This window comes from Vipera ursinii (genome assembly GCF_947247035.1).
Source record: "Vipera ursinii genome assembly, chromosome: 15".
In the NCBI taxonomy this organism is placed as follows: domain Eukaryota; kingdom Metazoa; phylum Chordata; class Lepidosauria; order Squamata; family Viperidae; genus Vipera; species Vipera ursinii.
Genome location: NC_139528.1, coordinates 7,362,773 through 7,384,684, shown reverse-complemented (window position 1 = coordinate 7,384,684; position 21,912 = coordinate 7,362,773). Strand labels below are relative to the sequence as shown.

Here is a 21,912-nt window from a genome sequence, read left to right as displayed (position 1 = left end):
TGGGTTGGCCTAAAGGGGAGGAACAGGCAGGAAGTGGGGAGGAGGGCAGCTGTATTTATTGATGGATTGTATTAAATTTATATGCTGCCTATCTCACTTTTGAGTGACTCTGGGTGACTTACAAACAAACAGAGGAGATTTGGGTATAGGGTGGGCAGCTGGACACACCCACCCACCCCACACCCACCCCGGAAGGCAGGCTGGCTGCCTAGAGCTCCGTCTCGGTCTCCTGAATGAGGAGGAGGAAGAGGAAGAAGGATGGAGAAGAGATAAATGGATATATAGGTAGTCCTCGATTTATGACCACAAATGAGCCCAAGCTTTCTGCCGTTAAGCGAGACATTCCTTAAGTGAATTTGGCCCCGATTTAGGGTCTGCCTTGCCACAGTCGTTCAGGGAATCGCTGCGGTTGTTAAATTAGAAACACGGTCGTTAAATGGAAATCTGGGTCCCCCCCCCCTGTTGACTTGGCTTGTCAGAAGGTCACAAAAGGGGGCCACGTGACCCTCCGGGACACTGCCACCATCATATATACAAGTCGGTTGCCATGTGTCCAAACGTGCTGCACGAGGATGCTGCAACGGTCGTTAAGTGTGAAAAACACCGTCAGTCGCCTTTTGCAGTGCCGTCGTAATTCTGAACAGACACACGAACTGTTGGAAGTTGAGGATTAGAGGTCGTGTCACCCATTTGGGGCTGTGTCTGAAGGGTCACAGGTCAAGACCGTATTCATACAATCTACAGCCAAAGCCAACCAACCTTCTGCCTCCATTAGATTAAATTTTAAATGGTCGCTAAGCGGCCATTTTGTAAAGATCATTGTGCCCAGTTTTGAAGTAAGATATAACCCCTGTCCCAGCCTTGGGTTGCCAGATGTGTTGAGATGTCTCATTCGGGGAATTCTGGGAGTTGCCATCAGAATAACAGAAGGGATCTTGGAGGTCTTCTAGTCCACCCCCCCCCCCCATGCTCTCTATGCGCTTAACCAGGTATGTACGTTACCTGCATTCGCGGAGAAGCTCAGACAGGCTTCATCCTGGTTTGCTTTTCCTGCAATTCTGGAGGGTCCACCTCATTATTGTACGTAGCCTCCCAAATGGGGCATGATTTATTTATCCTGGTTTCTCTGCTGACTCCAAAGATTCTGGGCAGCTTAACCACATATAAAACATACAACTAAAATAATAATAATCTGGACAACAACAGAGTTGGACGAAACCTCGCTAGCCCAGGGGTCTCCCAACTTAGCCACTTTAAGACTTGTGGACTTCAACTCCCAGAAGCTGAGGAATTCTGGGAGTTGAAGTCCACAAGTCTTAAAGTGGCTATGTTGGGAGACCCCAGTTCTCGTCCCAACTTCCTGATCAAGCAGGCGATCCTTACACCCATTTCAGACAAATTGTCCCTTTAAAAAGTAACACCCCAAAACCTGGGACAGCGATTTCACAAACATGCTTAGGTCAGATCTTCAGACCACCTTAGAAAACGGGTGCCATACACATATTTTGGGGGGTGGGGCAGTGTGCTATTCCAAATGGCAGGGGCTGCGACCGGCACATTTCTCAGTACCCCAAGGTGACCGTGGTTAATCGAGGGCATGTAGGGTGGGACACCCTGCCTGGATGTAACCGAGGAGTGCAAAAACAATTGGGGGGGGTCCCTCAAGTAAACCAGGCTGCATGCCTTGCACAAATTCATAGGTAGAGATCTCAACTGAACCTGGAAACTGAGAGGCAGCACAGCGGAGATGACACGCAGGTATAAGGAGAGGCAACAAAGTCCTCGACTTACATCCGTTTGCTTCATGACCGTTCAAAGTTACAAAGGCAGTGAAAAAAGTGACTTACGACCGCTTTTCACACTTTCACACCCTTGCCATGTAAGGGGGGCTGCAAGTCCTTGACTTACAACTGTCCATTTAATGGCTGTTCAACGTCACGGACAGCTCTGAGAAAAGCGAACGTTTTTCGCGGGACTGTTGCAGCGTCCGTGTGGCCATGTGATCAAAATTCAGAGCCTTGGCAACTGACTCATATTTATGACGGCTGCACTGTCCCCGGGTCATTTGATTTTCCCTTTTTGGGACCTTCTGACCGACAAAATCAATGGGGAAAGCCGGATTCACTTAACAACGGTGTCATTAACTTAACGACTGCAATGATTGACTTCACAAGGATGGCAAGCAAGGTTGTAAAATCGAGGAAACTTCACTTAAGGACTGTATCTTAGCAACAGAAATTTGGGCTCGTAAGTCAAGGACTACACATACTGCTCCCATTGCTGCATTTTTGAGCCAGCTGTCACTTCCGGATGGTCTTCAAGGGCAGCCCCACGTAGAGCACACTGCACTTTCAGGCAGTCCTCGACTTATGACCATTTGTTTACCAACTGTTTAAAGTTGGAATGGTGCTGGAAAAAGTGATTTGGTGACCAGTCCCCAGAGACACTGCAGCATCCCCACACTCGCGTGGTCAAAATTTGGGCACGTGGCAAGTTGCAGTGTGCCCAGGTCTCGTGGTCGCCATTTGTTCCCAGCCAGTGGACAAGCAGCAAAGAGAGTGAGGGAGCTGGATTTGCTTAACAACCACACGATTCGTTTAACGACTGCAGCAAGAAGAATAATCAATTCTGTAATGCAGGGGTCCCCAACCCCCGGTTCGTGGAGCAGTAGCAGGCCGTGGCATGCCAGCAACTGGTCCGCACAAACAAAGCCCCATCCGTGAGATGCAGGCAGCGCACAAAACCACTCACAAAACCTTTTTCTGCGGAACCGGTCCCTGTTGCCCCAAAAGGTTGGGGACCTCTGCTGTAATGACTCCCTGAATAATCACGTCACTTAGCGGCAGAAATTCTGGCCCACATTGTGATCGTAAGCCGAGGACCGCTTGTAATCCACCTGCAAGGTGACCCGGGCGTGAGTGACAGATTGATGAACCTCCCAGTGGAAAAAAAAGGGCATTCTGGGGCACCAGATAAATCTCAGCAAAGGCCTCTCCTGCCCTTAACCGTGACTAGCTCCTTGAACAGCAGCTGTATATATAGCTAGTCCTCGACTTATGACCACAATTGAGCCTTGCTAAGAAAGATGGTCGCTTAGTGAGTTATGCCTCTTTTTGTGACCTTTCCCGCCCCAGTGGTTAAGTGAACCCACCGCAGTTATGAAGTTAGTCACCCGTTCGTTAAGTGAATCTGGCTTCCCTATTGATTTTGCCAGTCTGAAGGTCGCAAAAGGGGGACCGTGTGACCTCCCCCCTCCCGGGACACTTCGACCATCGTAAGTACGAACCCAGTTGCCAAGCGTACGAATTCTGATTATCTGACCGAGGGGATGCTGCAACGGTTGTGTGAAAAATGGCCATCGGTCCCCTGATTCAGTAACATTGTCGCTCTGCATGATCATTAACGAATTGTTATAAGTTGAGGACTACCAGAACTCAAGAGCTTGCACCCCAATTTTAAAACACAGAGCCAGCCAACCTCTGGCGTGGTGGCCTAAGCAGCCTCAAACCCTCAATCTTGTCAGGATTTGAGTTCCTCCCCATCCAGATGGGCAATAAATTGGGACCAACAGGGACCAACCATTCCCCTTTCTGCATTTTCACAACGTGACAATCCCTCGATTCGGTTTAGCACATTGTAGGAACAGGGATTGTTACGTTAGCCTGTTCTCAGCTGGGTTTCTCTGCCCAAAGATCAAGAGCTTGGCTTCTCTGCAGGACAGGGAGTCCTCGATTTACGACAAACCGGGACTGGAACGTCCGTTCTTAAGCGAGATGGTTGTTAAGGAAGTCCCGCCCAGTTTCGTGACTTTCCTTGTCACGATTGTGAAGCCAATCACTGTGGTGGGAGCGAATCAGGCATTTCACAAGGTTTGAATGTGTGGAGATGTTGCGATGGACGTTAAGTGTGAGGACCCGGCCATAAGCCCCTTTTTCCAGCACCGTTGTATCTTCAAGCGGTTACTGAACAAACGGTCGTAAGTCGAGGACTACTTGTAAGAAAGAAATGCTGTTTGGTTTTAGATTCTCCTCCTCCTTTCCCCAAATCCTGCCTCCATCCCCACCCAGCAAGTTATAAGGATCCGAACCGATAACGGATGGATGCCTACCTCGCAAGGGGGAATTTGAATCCAGCGCTCCTGGGGCAGAGGTAAGCGACCTCTTTTTTCCTACGTGCTAAATCAGTCGTGTCCAACCGTGGCAACTTGAAGACCTGTGGACTTCAGTTCGCCAAGGTTGGACACCACTGCGCTAAAATCACTCCTTTCAACATGTCAGAAGGACTCTGAAGATTGACGCTGTCAAAACGTAGTATCTCCAATTCACTTTCTCTGTCTTTTTTCTTCCCTTGTGATCAAGGCTTCCGTTTTTCTGCCTCATTCTTCTAAACCAGGGGGAGGCAACCTTGGCTCTTTTATGACGTGTGGATTTCAACTCCCAGAACTCATGACTGGTTCAGGAATTCTGGGTGTTGAAGTCCACAAGAGCCAAGGTTGCTTTCCCCTCTTCTAAAGCTATGGGGGGGGGGGCGGTGTTTTTTTTTTTTTAGCTGACTTTGCCGCTGGTGGTGCGACTCTTCCCGGTGTTTATTTTGTTATTCGATTTCCCTTTAATTTTTATATTATTGGATGCATCTTTCCAAGACTCTCCGGTGATCTGCACATCCCTCCCAAAAGAGGAACGGAATGCGAGGCAGAGATCCTGCTAAGAAGACTTGGCCATGTAAACAAACAAGGTAAAAGGGTTGCATCCACGCAGCCCACTAAACTTGGTTACATGAATGGATGGCTTTCATTTCTGTCTTTTGGCCTTACTGTGTTTGGAAAACAGAACCCCTACATAGAACAGTAGGGTTGGACGGGACCTTGGAGGTCTTCTAGTCTGACCCCCTGCTCAAGTTGGAAACCCTATATCATCCTAGTCAAATGATTCTCCAATTTTTTTTCCTTCAAAACCCTCCAAGGATGGAGCATCCAAAACCTCTGGAGGCAAGCCGTTCCACTGATTAATATATCAATACGATTTAATATGGATATGATGAGGCTCCTCCAATTGTGCAAACCCACATCAGTTCATAAATTAACCAGGTTGTGTTTTGTGGTTGCAACTGGCAAACACCCATCTTAAAGTTGCCAAGAGGTTGAAAAAGCTTCATTAAGCATTATTGAGCAGAACCACTAGATTCTCTAACAGCTTTGTTCCTTATGCCAGAGGTCCCCAACCTTTTGGGCACCAGCGAGCGGTTCCGTGGAGTGTTTTTTTTTTTGCGGACCGGAGTGTGTGATTTTGTGTGCTGCCTGCATCCCCACGGATGGGGAGTTTGCTTGTTTGTGCAGCCCGGTGGCTGGCATGTGCGACCCAGTACCAGTCCACGGACCAGAGGTTGGGGACCCCTGACTTATGCCACCCATCTTGTAAATTCGCAAGAAGCTTTTTTTCCTTTGGCCATGTGTATACATTCGAACTCAACTGTGAGATTTCTCTGTGTCAGGTGTGCGTGTATGCGAGCATATGCAAAATGGTATTTTTTTTGGGAGCTGAGTGCAACAAAAATTCATTTCAATGCATGTTGATTAGTGTACATTTAAAGGGACAATAAAGTTTTTAATTCTCTTCTAAAAGTGACTTTTCTTTGGGTAAATATGTACAAACCATCACGACACAGACATTTCAATTGACTTAACGACTGCAACAAGGACTAACATATGTTCAAAAAATCTCCCAAAGTCTTCCTGCAAAGATGAAAATGGATGAAATTACTAGTCGTAATTTGTTTAAAAATTCACTGAAATGTTTGGGTAGGCTTAACTAGCCATCTTCTCCAACTGAGTGCCTTCGAATGTAGTGAGCCTGCAACTTTCAAGGAGTTGTGTGAATCCAAAATTGGAGTGCAAAAGGTACAAGCAAATACAAAGTTTAAGGCAATGTTGTTTAGCAACGGGAGTTCCAGTCCCAATTTGTGGTTGTGAGTCCAGGAAAATCCATAGGTGGAAATGGCACCCAAGGAACCTTATTAAGAACACTTTTAGCCTAAAATTTGGTGATAGACCCACCTGGGTCACAACACCATAAATGAACCGGACAAGCTGGATCTGCACAATCTGTTAAACTGTAAAGAAAAAGAAGTAAAGATAAAATTAACCAAATTTAGCATCTTATGCAGACGCAGCAGAGATTCAACGCTTCTACGAGCCTATACAGGCAGTCCTTGACTTACGACGGTCCATTGAATGACTGTTCGAAATTACAACGGCACCGAAAAAAGTGACTTGCGACAGTTTTCACACTTATAACCGTTGCCGCGTCCCCCGGGTCACGCGATCAAAATTCGGAGGCTTGGCAACTGACATGTACTTATTGACGGTTGCATGTCCAGGGTCACGTGATCCCCTTTTTCGATCTTCTGACGAGCAAAGTCAATGGGGGAAGCCAGATTCGCTGAACAGCCATGTCACTACCTTAACTATAATGATCCATTTAAGAAATCATAACATGGGAGAAAACTCAATATCTGCCTCGCTTAGCAACAGAAATGTTAGGCTCAATTGTGGTCATTAGTCAAGGACTACCTGTAACCGTATTTCTTAGAGCAGGGATAGGCAACCTTGGCTCTTTTATGACTCATGGACTTCAACTCCCAGAATTCCTGAGCCACCATGGCTCAGCTCGTAAACCTCTCCCTTTCCCCTCAGCATGGCTGGCTCAGGAACTCTGGGAGTTGAAGTCCACGAGTCATAAAAGAGCCAAGGTTGCCTGCCCATCTTAGAGTAACCATTCAAATATAAGAGAATTTTGAGCCCAATCACCGCTGAATAGCAAACGTTTCTTCCACGTCTTTGGTTTGAAATTCAAAGATTAACATCCTGAATTCCACTTTTTTGGCCCAGGCAGAGGGAGAAGCAAGCCTAGTTTAATCTTCAAAGAGATTAAACAGCTTGGAATTTGGGCAGGGGGTGTCCCAACACACTTGGGGGGAGGCAACAGAGCTGCCTTGAACTGTTAAGATGGGCAGCAAATAAATTGGATAAATAAATAATTTGATAAATGAATTGCAAAGGTAAATGTAAAAGCTTGAAATGTTCCGGTGAAAATATGCAGATTTTTCTCCCTGGACAAAACATTTCAGACCTCTTTATTCTCTGCCTTCCATTTTGGGGGTAGGGAGGGGGCAAGAGATGTCTGCCAAAGGATCTCAAATATTTTATCTGGGATTGTGTCGCTCTGGACAGCCACAGCAATTACTGGACAATGGACACGGATGCAAGCCAGCTCAAAAAAGGAAGGCACTTCTAAAGAGGCAGTTGCCAAAAACAACAACAACAACATTCTTCTCTGTTAGGCTCTCTGCATTCACACAACCCATTCATTTTGTTCCCCTGCTTTGTTAAACCCGGCCTGTTCGCTTTAAAGTTTTGACACGCAGGGAGTTGGGCAAACCCCTGAAGTTGAATCAACTGAATCGGGAATTTCCGCATTCAGACAACTCCTGCGCAAAACAAGGCCCTTTGGGCCATCCTTGACCCCCGAAGAGAAGAGCAAGTCCTACGGTTATTTTTTGCCCAGGTTTTAACGTTCCAGATCCAGGCTTGTGGGCGGACGACAGGAAAGGGCACCACAAAAGCTAAGATTTCAGCTGCAGTCCTTTGGAAGAAAAATTTACAAATTTGTTTTATGTAGGAATTCCAAGCCCCTGACAAAAACGGCCTTGAGAAAGTGGTCAGCCTGAAACCCGGGTCTGTGGGCAGCAGGAAATAACAAGCGACTCATGGTGGATTGGAAGTCAGAGTTCCAGATGTTTCAGATGTTGCTGGAAGATTTCTTCAGCCCTTTGAAGGTATTCCGCTGTCTTTTTCTTCACTGCTTCCCTGCGGGCTAGATTTGGATCGCCTGCAAACAGGAAGATATGTTGGATCACTTTGTGGTGGCTCGCCCTGGAATCCAGCCAGCAAAACCCCCCCAAAAGTCAAACAAGAGCTCAAAGCATTCAGCAGGGTAACAGGCCACCCAGCCGGATGGGATTCTAGCTTCTGAGGAGTGCCTTCTTCTGGCCACATTCAGACAACACACGCAAACCGGGATTGGTAAGAGACGAAGCAGCTACGTTTTCATGACACAGTAAACTTGATTAAAAGTATTGACCTTGGTTCATTATTGTTCCCTCAGGCTTAGCCTATTGCACCAACCCAGCCTGTGTCTTGTTTGTTCAGTAGCCGTATTCGCACAACACGCTCAAACCTGGATTAGTAAAAGACGGAGCAGCTACGTTTTCATGACACAGTAAACTTGATTAAAAGTATTGACCTTGGTTCATTATTTTTCCCTCAGGCTTAGCCTATTGCACCAACCCAGCCTGTGTCTTGTTTGTTCAGTAGCCGTATTCGCACAACACGCTCAAACCTGGATTAGTAAAAGACGGAGCAGCTACGTTTTCATGACACAGTAAACTTGATTAAAAGTATTGACCTTGGTTCATTATTGTTCCCTCAGGCTTAGCCTATTGCACCAACCCAGTCTGTCTTGTTTGTTCAGTAGCCGTATTCGCACAACACGCTCAAACCTGGATTAGTAAAAGACGGTGCAGCTACGTTTTCATGACACAGTAAACTTGATTAAAAGTATTGACCTTGGTTCATTATTGTTCCCTCAGGCTTAGCCTATTGCACCAACCCAGCCTGCGTCTTGTTTGTTCAGTAGCCGTATAACCTGGATTAGTAAAAGACGGAGCAGCCAAGAACAGTCGGAACCTGAATTAAGACTCTGGTTCCAGCTCTGCTCAGCGCCTCTCGAGGGACCAAACTCTCCCCAGTTTTGGGAAAAATCGCAGAAGCCGAAAAGACCCACCTATAAGACCTTGAAGGAGTAAGTCAACTCCGCTGCGGTAGCCATGAAAGGCCCCTTGGTAATCTCTGGAGGCTTCACACAGCACAGCTTGCCGGATCCGCTCAGTCGCTTCGGGCAGATACAAGGCACCTCCTGCCTCAGGTTTTTGCGTCGTGTCTGTGCTGAGCAGGAGTTCTGGTTGGGTCTCTGAGGCCTCCAGAGAAGCCAGGTCGTCTCCGTGGGACAGAACGGTGGCAGGAGAAGCTGGATCAGAAGGAAAAGAACAGATGGGCAGAGGCTCTGCTGGCTAGGAAAGGGAGATGGATTTGATAGAATGGAATGGAATGGAATAATGGAATGGGGAAAAGAACAGAACAGAATATAGAATGGAATGGAATAGAAATAGAATAGAAATATGGAATGGAACAGAACAGAACAGAATAGAATAGGAATAGAAAAGGAATAAAAAAGAATTAGAATAGAATAGAATAGAATAGGAATAGACATAGAAATAATACAATAGAATAATAGAATATAGAATAGAATAGAATATAGAATAGAATAGAATATAGAATAGAAGAATAGAATATAGAATAGAATAGAAATAGGGGATAGAATAGAAAAAGAATAGAATAGAATAGAATAAGAGTAGATTAGAATAGAAAAGAAATAGAAATAGAATAGAAATAGAAATAGAAGAATAGAATAGAAATAGAATAGAATAAGTAGAGTAGAGTAGAATGGAATGGAACAGAAATAGAAATTGAATAAAAGGAATAGAAGTAGAATAGAATAGAATAAGAGTAATAGTAAGAATAGAGTAGAATAGAATAGAATCTAGTCCAGCCCTCTACTCAGGCAGGAAACCCTAGACCATTTCAGACAAATGGTTGGAGCATTCACCACTTCTGGAGGCAGGTTGTTCCACTGGTTACCGTAATTATTCTCACTGTCAGGAAGTTTCTCCTTAGTTCTAGGTTGCTTCTCTCCTTGACTAGTTTCCCTCCGTTGCTTCTGGTCCTGCCTTCTGGCGCTTTGGAGAAGGGCTTGACTGCCTCTTCTTTGGGGCAGCCCCTGAGATATTGGAACACCGTCATGTCACCCCCAAGTCCTTCTTTTCTTAAACTAGACATACCCAATTTCTGCAACCGTTCTTTAAATGTTTTAGTCTCCAGTCCCCTGATCATCTTTGTTGCTCTTCTCTGCACTCTAGAATCTCAGCAACTTTTTTATAATATGGTGACCAGAACTGTGTGGCCTTACCAAGGCATTATAAAGTGCTATTAACATTTCATGCGATTTTGATTCTATCCCTCTGTTAATGCAGCCTAGAGCTGTGCTGGCTTTTTTTTTGGCAGCTGCAGCACACACCTGACTCCTATTCAACAGATTCAACATTCAACAGATCAACAAAAATGATAAATGATCTGGAGGCTAAATCATATGAGGAACGACTGAGGGAGCTAAGGTATGTCTAGTCCAGGGGTCTCCAAACTTGATAACTTTTAAGACATGTGGTCTTCAACTGCTCCCAGTATGTTGAAGTCTAATTTTGGGAGCTGAAGCCCACAAGTCTTAAAGTTGCTATGTCTGGAGACCCCAGGTTAACAAAGAGAAGATTGGGGTGGGGGGACACATGATGGCTGTCACAGATGAGGGGATTGACTTAATCTCCTAAACACCTGAGGGCAAGACAAAAATAATGGATGGAAACTTATCAGGGTGAGATCCAAGCTAGAACTACAGTGAAATTTCCTGACAGTGAGAACAATTAACCAGTGGAAGGGTGTCAGAGCATGCACAGTCTTAGGTAACCCAGGAGTAAATACAGTAAACAGTGGTTTGTATGAAATGGTGGTTTATATTACAATATCTATAAATATGCTAGAAACAAAATACATACACGTGATAATTCAGGAAGCTCCAATACACAGCAATCACAGCAGGATACGGACAAGAGAGAACACAGCAGCAAAAGCCTTCCCTTTTATACTCGGGCTTTTAAAGGGATACAGACACCTGCTGAGTCATTCCTATCACTGCATCATTATATAAGCTGTCTATCTATTAAATTATTATCCTGACAAAGGGCTTGCCTTCAGAATTTGTGGGTGCTCCATGACTGGAGATGTTCAAAAATAGGTTGGACAACCATTTGGCTGGGATGGTATAAGATCTCCTGCCTTGAGCAGGGGTTGGACTAGAAGAATCTGATCGAACACAGCTAAGAACTTATCTTAAGTCTTACCTAGTGGCGATGGAAGCGGCAAAGCCTGTTTACTTTTCCGCTCTCATTGCGTCCGCAGATAACCGCCCAGCCGGCCTGTTTAGAGTGACTCGCTCTCTGTTTAACCAGGGACCCAGGGATGACCCCTTGCAGGGTAGGGCTGAGGAATTTGTACTGTATCTGCAGGACAAAATCGCTCAAATCCGGACTGGCTTGGACTCCGACTGGGCGGAATCCAGCGGAGTGGAGAGGGCAGGTCTGGATCATACCATTTGGGGTGAGTTTGACCCTGTGACTCTGGATGATGTGTACAGGATCATGCGTAAACAGAGCACTGCAACTTGTTTACTGGACCCATGTCCCTCCTGGTTGGTTGTCAACGCTTCTTTGATGGAGGGTGTCTTCCCCTCCGCCTTAAAAGAGGCGGTGGCGAGGTCCCTCCTCAAGAAGCCTGCTCTGGACCCGGCCTCGTTGAACAACTACTGTCCTGTCTCCAACCTTCGCTTTGTAGCGAAGGTTGTCGAAAGTGTGGTAGTGTGTCAGCTCCCGCAATTCCTGGATGAAGCGGACTATCTGGACCCGTACCAGTCTGGTTTCAGACCCGGTTACAGCACGGAAACGGCATTGGTTGCACTGGTGGATGATCTTTGGCAGGCCCGGGACAGGGGCTGTTCCTCTGTCCTGGTCCTACTTGACCTCTCGGCGGCTTTTGATACCATCGACCATGGTATCCTGCTGCGATGGCTCGAGGGGTTGGGAGTGGGAGGCACCGTTTTACGCTGGTTCTCCTCCTACCTCTCGGGCCGCTCGCAGTTTGTATTGGCAGGGGGACAGAGATCTACCCCGAGGCCCCTCACTTGTGGGGTGCCTCAGGGGTCGGTTCTCTCCCCCCTCCTGTTTAACATCTATATGAAGCCGCTGGGTGAGATCATTCGTGGTTTTGGGGTGAAGTATCACCAATATGTGGATGATACCCAGTTGTTTATCTCCACCCCGAGCCAACCCAGTGATGCCCTTGACGTGATGTCCCGGTGCCTGGAGGCGGTGCGGGTCTGGATGGGAAGGAACAGGCTCAGGCTTAACCCCTCCAAGACCGAGTGGATGTGGATACCGGCATCTCGTACTGTCCAACAAGCTCCATCTCTTCTGATGGGGGGGAGGTATTGCCCCCCCCAGAAAGGACCCGCAACTTGGGTGTCCTCCTGGATTCACGGCTTAATTTGGAAGATCATCTAACGGCCGTGACCAGGGGGGCCTTCGCACAGGTTCGCCTAGTGTGCCAGTTGCGCCTTTTTGGACCGAGATGCCCTATGCACGGTTACCCACGCCCTCGTCACTTCCCGCCTGGATTACTGCAATGCTCTTTACATGGGGCTGCCCTTGAAGAGCACCTGGAGGCTTCAACTGGTGCAAAATGCGGCCGCGCGGGTGCTTATGGGAGTATCTCAGTACTCCCATGTTACACCACTCCTGAGCGAGCTGCATTGGCTTCCGGTTGCCCTACGGGTGTGATTCAAGGTGCTGGTAATTACCTTTAAAGCCCTACATGGCTTAGGCCCGGGGTACTTGCGAGACCACCTGCTGCCATTGTCAACCTCCCATCGCCCGGTCCGTTCCCACAGAGTCGGCCGCCTCAGGGTGCCGTCGGCCAGGGAATGCCAGCTGGCGACCCCCAGGGGGAGAGCCTTCTCTGTGGGCGCGCCGACCCTCTGGAATGAACTGCCTCCGGAGCTGCGGACGGACCCTGACCTTCGGTCCTTCCGCCGTGACCTGAAGACCTGGTTGTTCCAACAAGCAGGCCTGGACTGACTACGGTTTTTAATTAGGCTTTTACTGGGTTAAATTGTATTTATTGCATTTACTGTTTAATTCTTTTTTAAAATTTTTACTTTATGTTTTTTTAATTTTTATGGTTGTGAGCTGCCCTGAGTACTCGGGGAGAAGGGCGGTATATAAATTTAATAAAATCAAAATCAAATCAAGACCTCTGAGGTCCCTTCCAGCTTTGAGGTTCTATGTTCCATGGGGAGATCCCACCCCCATCAGTGTCTTGGACCACGGACCACCATGCCTGTGATGGACAGGAGATATGTTGGTGGTGGGCCTTCATCTCCTACCTACCTTCTTTGGAGAAGGGGTCAAAGAGGGCTAATTCTTGGACCGATAAGAGGCAGTGAGGAGGTGAGACGCTCTTGGCTTCTTCCTCCTTGAAGGCAAAGAGGGCATCCAGATCCTCCTCTTGTTCCACAGCGTCAGAGGCCCCCTCTGTGGTAGAAGCAACAGTCAGTAGAAGCACAAGGCCAACTTCTACTAAACTCCAAATCTATCATGGGCTGGCTACCTTAAGATTAGGTTCCCAAATGGCTGCAGGCATGCAATTAATCGGACCAAAATGTTGGCAACTTGTAAGATGGGTGGACTTCAACTCCCAGAATCCCCAGCAAAGCTGGCTGGGGAATTCTGGGAGTTGAGGTCCACCCATCTTACAAGTGGTCAAGATCTGAATTACAGGACTGAACATTAGACTCCTCAAGCATTTTTCCAGGCATCTGCATCCTGCAAGCCACAACAGCTGGAATCACACCCCCACACTAAGTCAAAACTGAACAAACCACATTTTAGTTTAGGGCAGGGGTAGGCAACCTTGGCTCTTTTATGACTCCATCTCACCCCAAGCCGTAAACAAACCACAATGGTTAGGTCCAAAGATTGTCCTAAACCAAGAGTAGGCAACCTTGGCTCTTTTATGACTCGTGGACTTCAATTCCCAGAATTCCTGAGCCAGCCACGCTGAGGGGAAAGGGAGAGGTTTCCAAGCTGAGCCATGCTGGCTCAGGAATTCTGGGAGTTGAAGTCCATGAGTCATAAAAGAGCCAAGGTTGCCTACCCCTGGCCTAGGCCGCTTTATGACTTGTGGACTTCAACTCCCAGAATTCCTGAGCCAGCCACGCTGAGGGGAAAGGGAGAGGTTTTCAAGCTGAGCCATGCTGGCTCAGGAATTCTGGGAGTTGAAGTCCACGAGTCATCAAAGAGCCGAGGTTGCCTATCCCTGGTTTAGGACAATCTTTGGACCTAACCATTGTGGTTTGTTTACGGCTTGGGGTGAGATGAACACCCACACCTAGCCTGCGTATTTGGCAAGAGGTCTAGTACTGTAGAGAGTAGGGCAAGATTTGGAAATGAGGGATTACAAGCTGTTTATCCCAACTGTGAGATATAATCCCACACTATGATTGATTAAGTCATGTGAAGCTGCACAGAGTGTTATATGCTGGAAAGTATTCAATCCAGCTTGTTGATTTGTTTGGCTTCTCTGGAAAGTGTGCACCTGGGCATGCGCAGAATGCCTTCCCCTCCTCAAGGGGAGCATAATTTGTTTGGTCTGAGGGTTAAGGCCCCAGGCTAGAAAATGAGACTGTGAGTTCAAGTCCTGCCTTAACCACGAAAGCCAGCTGGGTGACTTTGAACCAATCACTAGGAGATGATGAATTCTAGTCCCGCCTTTGCCATGAAAGGTCACTCACTCTCTTAGCCCAGCCCACCTCACAGGGTTGTTGTTGGGAAAATAAAGAGGGGGCAGGCATGTTGCCTTATTTGTAAAAAAAGGAAGGAAGGAAGGATAGCAGAATAGCAGAGTTGGAAGGGACCTTGGAGGTCATCTAGTCCAACCCCCTGCACAGGCAGGAGACCCTCTATCATTCCAGACCAATGTGTTCTCCAGTCTCTTCTTAAAGACCTCCAGTGGGGAGGGAGGGAAGGAGGGAGGGAGGGAGGGAAGGAAGGAAGGAGAAAAAGATAGAGAGGAAGAGAAGGAAGACAGAAAAAAAAGAAAAAGGGAGAGGGAAGGAAGGATGGAAGGAAAGGAGAAAGAAGGCAGGAAAAAGGAGGGAAGGAAGGAAAGGAAGGACAGGAAAAAAGGAAGGAAGGGAGAAAGAAGGCAGAAAAAAGAAGGGACGGAGGGAGAAAGGCAAAAAAAAAAAAAGAAGGAAGGAAGGAAGGGGAAAAAATGCTACTTTCAACCTTTCTCATTTTGCAACCCAGAGCCTTCAGGGCGTACCTCGGTTCTCCATTTGGGGCTCAGAGACGCCATCTTTGCTGGCCGCCTCTGGCTTTGGATCCAGCAGCCCATCCTCCTGAACCAGCCCCAGGGCCTCCTCGCCCTGTTCGACTCCTGCCGCGGGCACCGGGATGAGAGGCAGAGGCAGAGACGGCGACTCCCAGCGCCTGGGACGACTCTGGCCCTCTCCGCCCTGGAAGGACAAAGCCACGGCTGCGTTCACAACCACGCCGAGCCTCCTGAGTTTGCCGCCTTCTGGATTTGGGCACAAAAGGGCATCCAAACTGTCCTCGACTGCCTGGCATTACCGTCATAAGCCATTGTGGTTGGTGTCATGTCACCAGACCTTTTTGGAAACTTTTTTTTCCAGTGGTCATTAAGTGAATGCTGTGGTTGTTAAGTGAATCCACTTTCCGCAATGTTTTTTTTTTTTTTTTTTTGCAGGAAAGCGGAAGTCCATGCTGGAAACCGGCAAAAAAAAAAAAAAGATGCACATTGGCTTGGTGAAGCAGTGTTTTTGTAGAAAATTTAATTGCGCGTTTGATCACATCAAACCGTATCGTGGTTTTAATGCAGTGTTTCTCACCCCAAGGCAACTTTTAAGGTATGTGTGGACTTCAACTCCCAGAATTCCCTTGAAACTGAGCGTGCTTCGATTCCCCCTGGGGTATTCTGGGAGTTGAAGTCCACATACTTTAGGGTTGATCAGATTGGGGGGAAAAAACAAACCACTTGGGTTTAAGGTCATGCAATGCAAGATGCCCAGACAAGCTGGGATCCTGAACCGCAAACCTAGTCTAAATCCTAATCTGGCTATTTGTGATGGATCCCAACAGTCGGTCCCCTGCATCTAACAGTCCAGTAATCAACGGTTCCCACCTGTGGATTCTACTGTCCAACTAGCTTTACTGCGATAAGAATCGGAGGTTGTTTGTTTGTTATTTGGGATTACATGTGGCCCCTCCACACTCAAAAGCAGGGCCCCTGGCAAACCACGATTGCGCAATGCAGTCAGCCCCTCCCTCTTTCCCCACCCTTGTGGCCCTTGTTCGCTGGGTTGCCACCATCCAAAAAGAAACGCGGAATAAATCAAGGAAGTACCCGGAAGAACTCCTTCAGCTGGGGGCTGTTATTTAAGGCCGGGATGTGGACGGTGAAGCGCAGCATATCTTCCGCCGCTTTCCTCCGCTCTTCAATCACCTCAGGGTCAAACCGGCCTGCGGAAGATCGGGGAGCAACGTTTTAAGGGGGCAAGGAAAGCCAGGACTTTTAATTCCCAACCCAAGAGGTCAACGGAAGAGACAATGTCACCTCTTGGTGTGGCTGGGGACTAGCGGTATTGGAGTCCCTGAAAAGACAGTCAGTGGGGGGAGCTGAACCCCAAAAACCTGGGGCTGCAAAGCGGGATAAGGTCGAGGACTCACCAAAGACCTGCGCTGGCGGGAAAGCCGGGAAATCCTCCATGCGACGGAAGAGGTTGCGATGGGTGTAAGCCAAATCGGCGTGCAGCTTCTTGAAGTCGCTGTACCTCTTCCAGACCACGATCTGTAGGATGGGAGGGAGGGAGGGCGAGATTCAGACAACCGGGAATTCGTGACTAGGCTCCAGGCAGGGATTCCCTGCGTGTCTGAAGGTTTTGGTGCAGGGTAGTGCGGTATTTCTTGATGTCGGCAATTTTCAGATGGATGGACTTCAACACCCAGAATTCCCCCAGCCAACCACGTTGGCTGTGGAATTCTGGGAGTTGGAAGTTCATCCATGCTGGCTGTGGAATTCTGGGAGTTGAAGTTCATCCATGCTGGCTGTGGAATTCTGGCAGCTGAAGTCCACTCCTCTTCCAAGTTGCCAAGATTGAGGAACACTACTATCGTGCATTGGGGAGACCTCATTTCTACCCCTCTCCCTTTAGGCATAGAGCCTCCCTTTCAACAGTCTACCTCACAGGGTTGTTGGGAGGGAAGAAAAAGAACACAATAGTATAATAACGTTGGAAGGGACCTTGGAGGTCTTCTAGCCCAACCCCCCCTTGCCTGTGGCAGGAGATCCTATACTCTTCCAGACTTTCTTTGGGCTTGAAGGGACGGATACACGTGAACAACAGAACGACAGACCAAAATAACGGAATTGGAAGGGACCTTGGAGGTCTTCTAGTCCAACCCCCTGCTCAAAGGGGAGAGCATTCTAGACAGATGGCTGTCCAATCTCTTTTTGAAAAGCTCCTGTGATGGAGCGCCCACAATTTCCAGAAAGAAGCCGTTCCACTGGTTGATTGTTCTCTGTGAGTCAACTGAACAGAGAACGTGACCACAAAACATGGAGAATCTTTGTGGGAGATAAGGCCAGTATTTACCCCATGGCGATCTGCACAGGAAATGTCTCCTACTAGGACAATAACTGCTTTGTTCTTAGAACGCATCGTTCTTGCTCACATTCAGTCACTTGACTTTTTGTAAAATCTGCTTTTCTCTCTTCTTTTTAAGACGGGCCTTTGGGACCGTTATGGGTTCTGTGCGCTGAGAGAAGCAGAGGCAACAACTTCTCTTGTAAGATGTTACTTGAGAAATCAATAGAAATAAAGCCAGGGCGTTGTCTCTCCTGCAGTAGGCTGTGAAACTGATTAGGACACATTGTGGAACTGGGTAGATAAAAGAAGAGGGAGTCAAGCTATTCTCCAAAGGACCTGAAAGCAGGACAAGAAGCAACGGATGGAAACTAGTCAAGGAGAGAAGCAACCCGGAACTAAGGAGAAACTTCCTGACAATGAGAATAATTAACCAGTGGAACTCCTTGCCTCCAGAAGCGGTGAATGCTCCAACACTGGAAGTTTTTAAGAAGAGACTGGACAGTTATTTTTCTGAAATGGTATAGGCTTTCCTGCCTGAGCAGGGGGTTGGACTAGATGACCTCCAAGGTCCCTTCCAACTCTATTATTATTATTGTTGTTATTATTATTATTATTAGCTTCTCCCTACAGATCAGGCTGGGAAATTACCTAAAAAAAGAGAAGGATTTCATCAAATGCACAGGATGGAAGTCTGTTTACTGGAAGAAAATCAGACTAAATGCAGCACAACTGCCTTCATTTCGGACTGTTTAATTTCTACTTCCCAATCAAGCCTCCTATCTTTAGATCTCCTAGTGGTCTCCCATCCAACCAGGTTCAAGCTCTTGTTTAATTTTCTGGCTCATCAAGGCAAGCTAAGTGCTACTTCCTGCTGTGACATTAATAGCGCATTAACCGAATGTTGTTAATATAACTGCTAAAATACTGTAGTGACACATATGTACAACTAAACCAGAGATTATTAAAATAATGGTTTAACCAAATGGCCGATTTAGGATTCACACATCGTGAACTATAAAGTATCTTAACCATGGCATATTCACACATTATAGTTACCCAGCTTAGTGTATATACAGTATACTAAACTGATTAAAGTTAAGGTTGGTTAGGGGTTTTTTGGCTCACTGTTGACTGAAGCAAAAGCTTGTTTAGCTAGTCAATGGTTTATTGTTATGTTCACGCAACTTATTCAACCTCTTTCCCGAGTGAATCTGCTGTGTTGATTGATCCATAAGTTAATAAAATAGGCTGGGTTTCCATATAGGCTAATCCTCAAATAAGCTCCATCACTGGAGATTTTTAAGAAGACATTAGACAGCCATTTTGTCCAGGATGGTATAAGGCAGGGGGTCTTCAAACTTGGTCCTAGAAGACCTAGCTCCCTTCCAACTCTTATTATTTTCTTACGGGTAGCCCTCAACATACAACAGCTCCTTTAGTGACTATTCAAAGTTACAACAGCACTGGAAAAAGTTGTAAGTCGACTGCCTGTGTTCTGTTAACTCATATTCGTTAAAGACGAGCAAGGTGTGCGGATGCAGCAGAGATTTGCAACTGACCTGGGTCAGGGTCCTAGGAGAATTGGCACCCCGAATCCCGAAAAAGGCTGCTTGAGACACCAGCTAAAGGTGTGAGAATCCAGCCACTAAGCCCCTTCTTCACCAACCCACCCTGATCTTAGGACCCTGGGTTGTGCGAAGGGGTTTATCCTCCCTTCCCCGGGCAGGCTGGGCCCACGTACCTCCTTGATATCATCCGGATTCGCCTTTGAGACAAACTGGAAGGAAAAAGATAAGAGGAGGTGAATTGTCAATCTGCCAACTTTTGCCCTCCCGGATGGTTGAGGAGTCCCAGGAATGGCACCAGGGGGGGGTGGGGGTGGGGCAGAGCAGGATGCCAGCTCAAGGCCAGCTCCCTCTTGCATGTCCAGATGTTCTCTGCCCCCTCCCTGCAATTGCAGCCCGGGGGCAGAGACCCCCCCCCTCCATCTTCCCCAGACCCATTGCACCTGCATTACACACCCGCACCCACACACGTAGAGAGGATGGTGATGGCACGGCAATACCGCGCCTCTGGCCAAGGGACAGGCTGGGGAGGGAGGGAGGGAGGAAGGGGGAGGGAGAAGCAGCCCCCCCAACCCCCTTTGCAAAAAAAGAAATGCAGAAGCGTGGAGGGGGGGGGAACCAGCGCCTTCTCCCTCCTCTCTGCACATGCTCCGGAAACTCCTGCTTTGCTACTCCTGCTTTGCTACTCCTGCTTTGCTATTCCTGCTCCACCGGCCGCAGCCGCCCATCGCTTCCCGCATTTGCACGGTAACTCCACCGTTTCCTCCCCACTCCCCGCCGGGCCTTGCAAACTCTCTTTGCAACTCCTTCCTCACTTTGGCCGTGACTTTGTACTCCGTGTAGCCTTTCGGGTGGCCGCGGGGGTCGCTGACCGCGTAGGACCGGTGAAACTCCTCCTTCGCCCGACGGGACATCCCGACGCCTTTTTTTGGCGTCGCGGCCCCTTTAAATCCAGGACTGGCGGCCGAGAGGGAGACCGTCCGCGCGCCGCCCGGCTGCCCGGGGACCCACCCGCAGAGCGCATGCGCGCCCAGCCCTTTCTGCCCTGCCCGGCGGCTGCTCCAGGGAGCGTCTGCAAAGGGCAGTCCGGGCAGTCCGGCGTTTAGGGATCGTGGGCGATGCGCCCAATTCACCGAAAAGCGAAGGAGGATCGGTTATTTTTTTTTCCCCCCCTCCGATCCGGCGCCCATCAGGGGACCGTGCACCGACCGATCCCCGAATCCCAAAGCAGGTGGGAATCTTCAAGAAGAGACTGACGCGCCATCTGTCAGAAAGGGGGTCAGGGTCTCCTGCTTGGGCATGGGGACTGGAGTAGATGACCTCGGAGGTCCCTTCCAACTCGGTTATTCTGTTCTGTTCTGTTCCGCATTCTATTTATTCATTATTCCATATTTAATTTATTTATTTATTTATTTTATTTTATTTCTATACCGCCCTTCTCCCGAAGGACTCAGGGCGGTGTACAGGGCAATAAAATGCAATAAAAATACAATATACAAAAGTTAAAATGAGAATCAAATAGAATAGCCCAATTACAGTAAAAAGAGTTGCCCATCTTGCCTAGAGACATTTAATTATCATTAATTAAAGATATTATTTGACGTCTTTATTTTTGGTAACAATAAATCTTTTTAAAATACAAACTGAGAAGGGAAAGAGAAAAGTCTATTCTATTCTATTCTATTCTATTCTATTCCATTCTAATTATTCTATTTCTATTCTATTCTATGATCTGTTCCATTCCATTCCATTCCATTCCGTATGTTCTATTCTATTCTATTCTATTCTATTCTATTCTATTCTATTCTATTCTATTCTATTCTATTCTATTCTATTCTATTCCATATTCTATTCTTTTCTGTATTTCTATTCTATTCTATTCCATATTCTATTCCATTCCATTCCATTCTAATTATTCTATTCCATTCCATTCCATATTCTATTCTATGCTATTCTGTTCTGTTGTTCTGCTCCGTTCTAATTATTCTGTTCTACCTGGTAAGTTGGTCTTTCCACCTGCATCTAGAGCTGCATTTCTCAAACTTTAACCTGGGGGGGGGGAAGACTTCAACTCCCAGAATTGAAGGGGCAGGATACAAATCTTGAAAATAATTAAATACAGATAATCCTTGATTTATGACCGCCGTGGAACCCAAAATTTCTGTTGCTAAGTAAGGCAGGTTCAGTGAGCTTTGACCATTTTACGACCTTTCTTGCCACAGTCGTTAAGTGAATCACTGCAGTTGTTAAAATTAGTAACACGGTGGTTAAGCAAATCTGGCTTCCCCACTGACTTTGCTCGTCAGAAAGTGGCAAAAGGGGACCACCTAACCCACGGGGCACTGCAGCCGTTATAAATACGAGTCAGTGGCCAGGCGTCTGAATTTTGATCACATGACCTCAGGGATTTATTTATTTATTTTATTTTAATTCCATTTATGTCCCGCCCTTCTCCGAAGACACAGGACGGCTTACAAACTTAGCAGTAGATGCTGCAGTGGTCGTAGGAAAACGGTCATAAGACTTTTTTTTCAGTGGAATGGTCACTAAGTGAATTGTTGTAAGTCAAGGACTATCTATGCCAAACCCACTGTGGAAGATGTGGGTCACCCCATGCTTGCTTAGTGCATTCTGGGAGTTGAAGTCCACCCATCTTCAAGTGGCCAAAGTTGAGAAACACCAATGCAGAGTTTGCCAAGTTGGGAAAAGCTGGTCTATTCCAACCTCCACCCAGATCTCTTTTTTTAAGGGGTGGGGGAATTTTTTTTGAAATTGAAAATATGTTTTCGTGCTCCTGGGATTTAATAAGCGGATTTTTTCCCCCTCTCCAAAGTAGGACTATGATTATTTCAATGTTCTTAAGAACGTGGGGATGGGGACAGTTATGCAACACGGAAAAG

General features: G+C 47.3%; 1 protein-coding gene and 2 long non-coding RNA genes across 4 annotated transcripts; 2 read left to right on the top strand and 1 right to left on the bottom strand.

Moving 5' to 3' along the window:
* Positions 1–3,593: 3,593 nt before the first annotated feature.
* Positions 3,594–7,725, top strand: LOC310647378. Its single transcript, XR_014493875.1, has 3 exons — positions 3,594–4,149; positions 4,643–4,734; positions 7,677–7,725. It is a non-coding gene; the product is annotated as an uncharacterized lncRNA (long non-coding RNA).
* On the bottom strand, positions 4,996–20,035 carry SNX15 (sorting nexin 15). Of its 2 annotated transcripts, XM_083374600.1 has the most exons (8): positions 19,828–20,035; positions 19,189–19,224; positions 16,528–16,648; positions 16,205–16,320; positions 15,104–15,296; positions 13,168–13,311; positions 8,841–9,083; positions 4,998–7,886 (listed from the first exon to the last, which is right to left on the bottom strand). In XM_083374600.1, the coding sequence occupies exons 1-8, from the start codon at positions 19,924–19,926 to the stop codon at positions 7,780–7,782; spliced, it is 1,059 nt and encodes a 352-aa protein (XP_083230726.1). In that variant the 5' UTR covers positions 19,927–20,035; the 3' UTR covers positions 4,998–7,779. The 2 variants fall into 2 exon arrangements, with proteins under 2 accessions (XP_083230727.1, XP_083230726.1); XM_083374601.1 differs by lacking the exon at positions 13,168–13,311 and having other exon boundaries at positions 4,996–7,886.
* Positions 9,075–15,224, top strand: LOC310647377. Its single transcript, XR_014493874.1, has 3 exons — positions 9,075–10,287; positions 11,233–11,323; positions 15,088–15,224. It is a non-coding gene; the product is annotated as an uncharacterized lncRNA (long non-coding RNA).
* Positions 20,036–21,912: the final 1,877 nt, after the last annotated feature.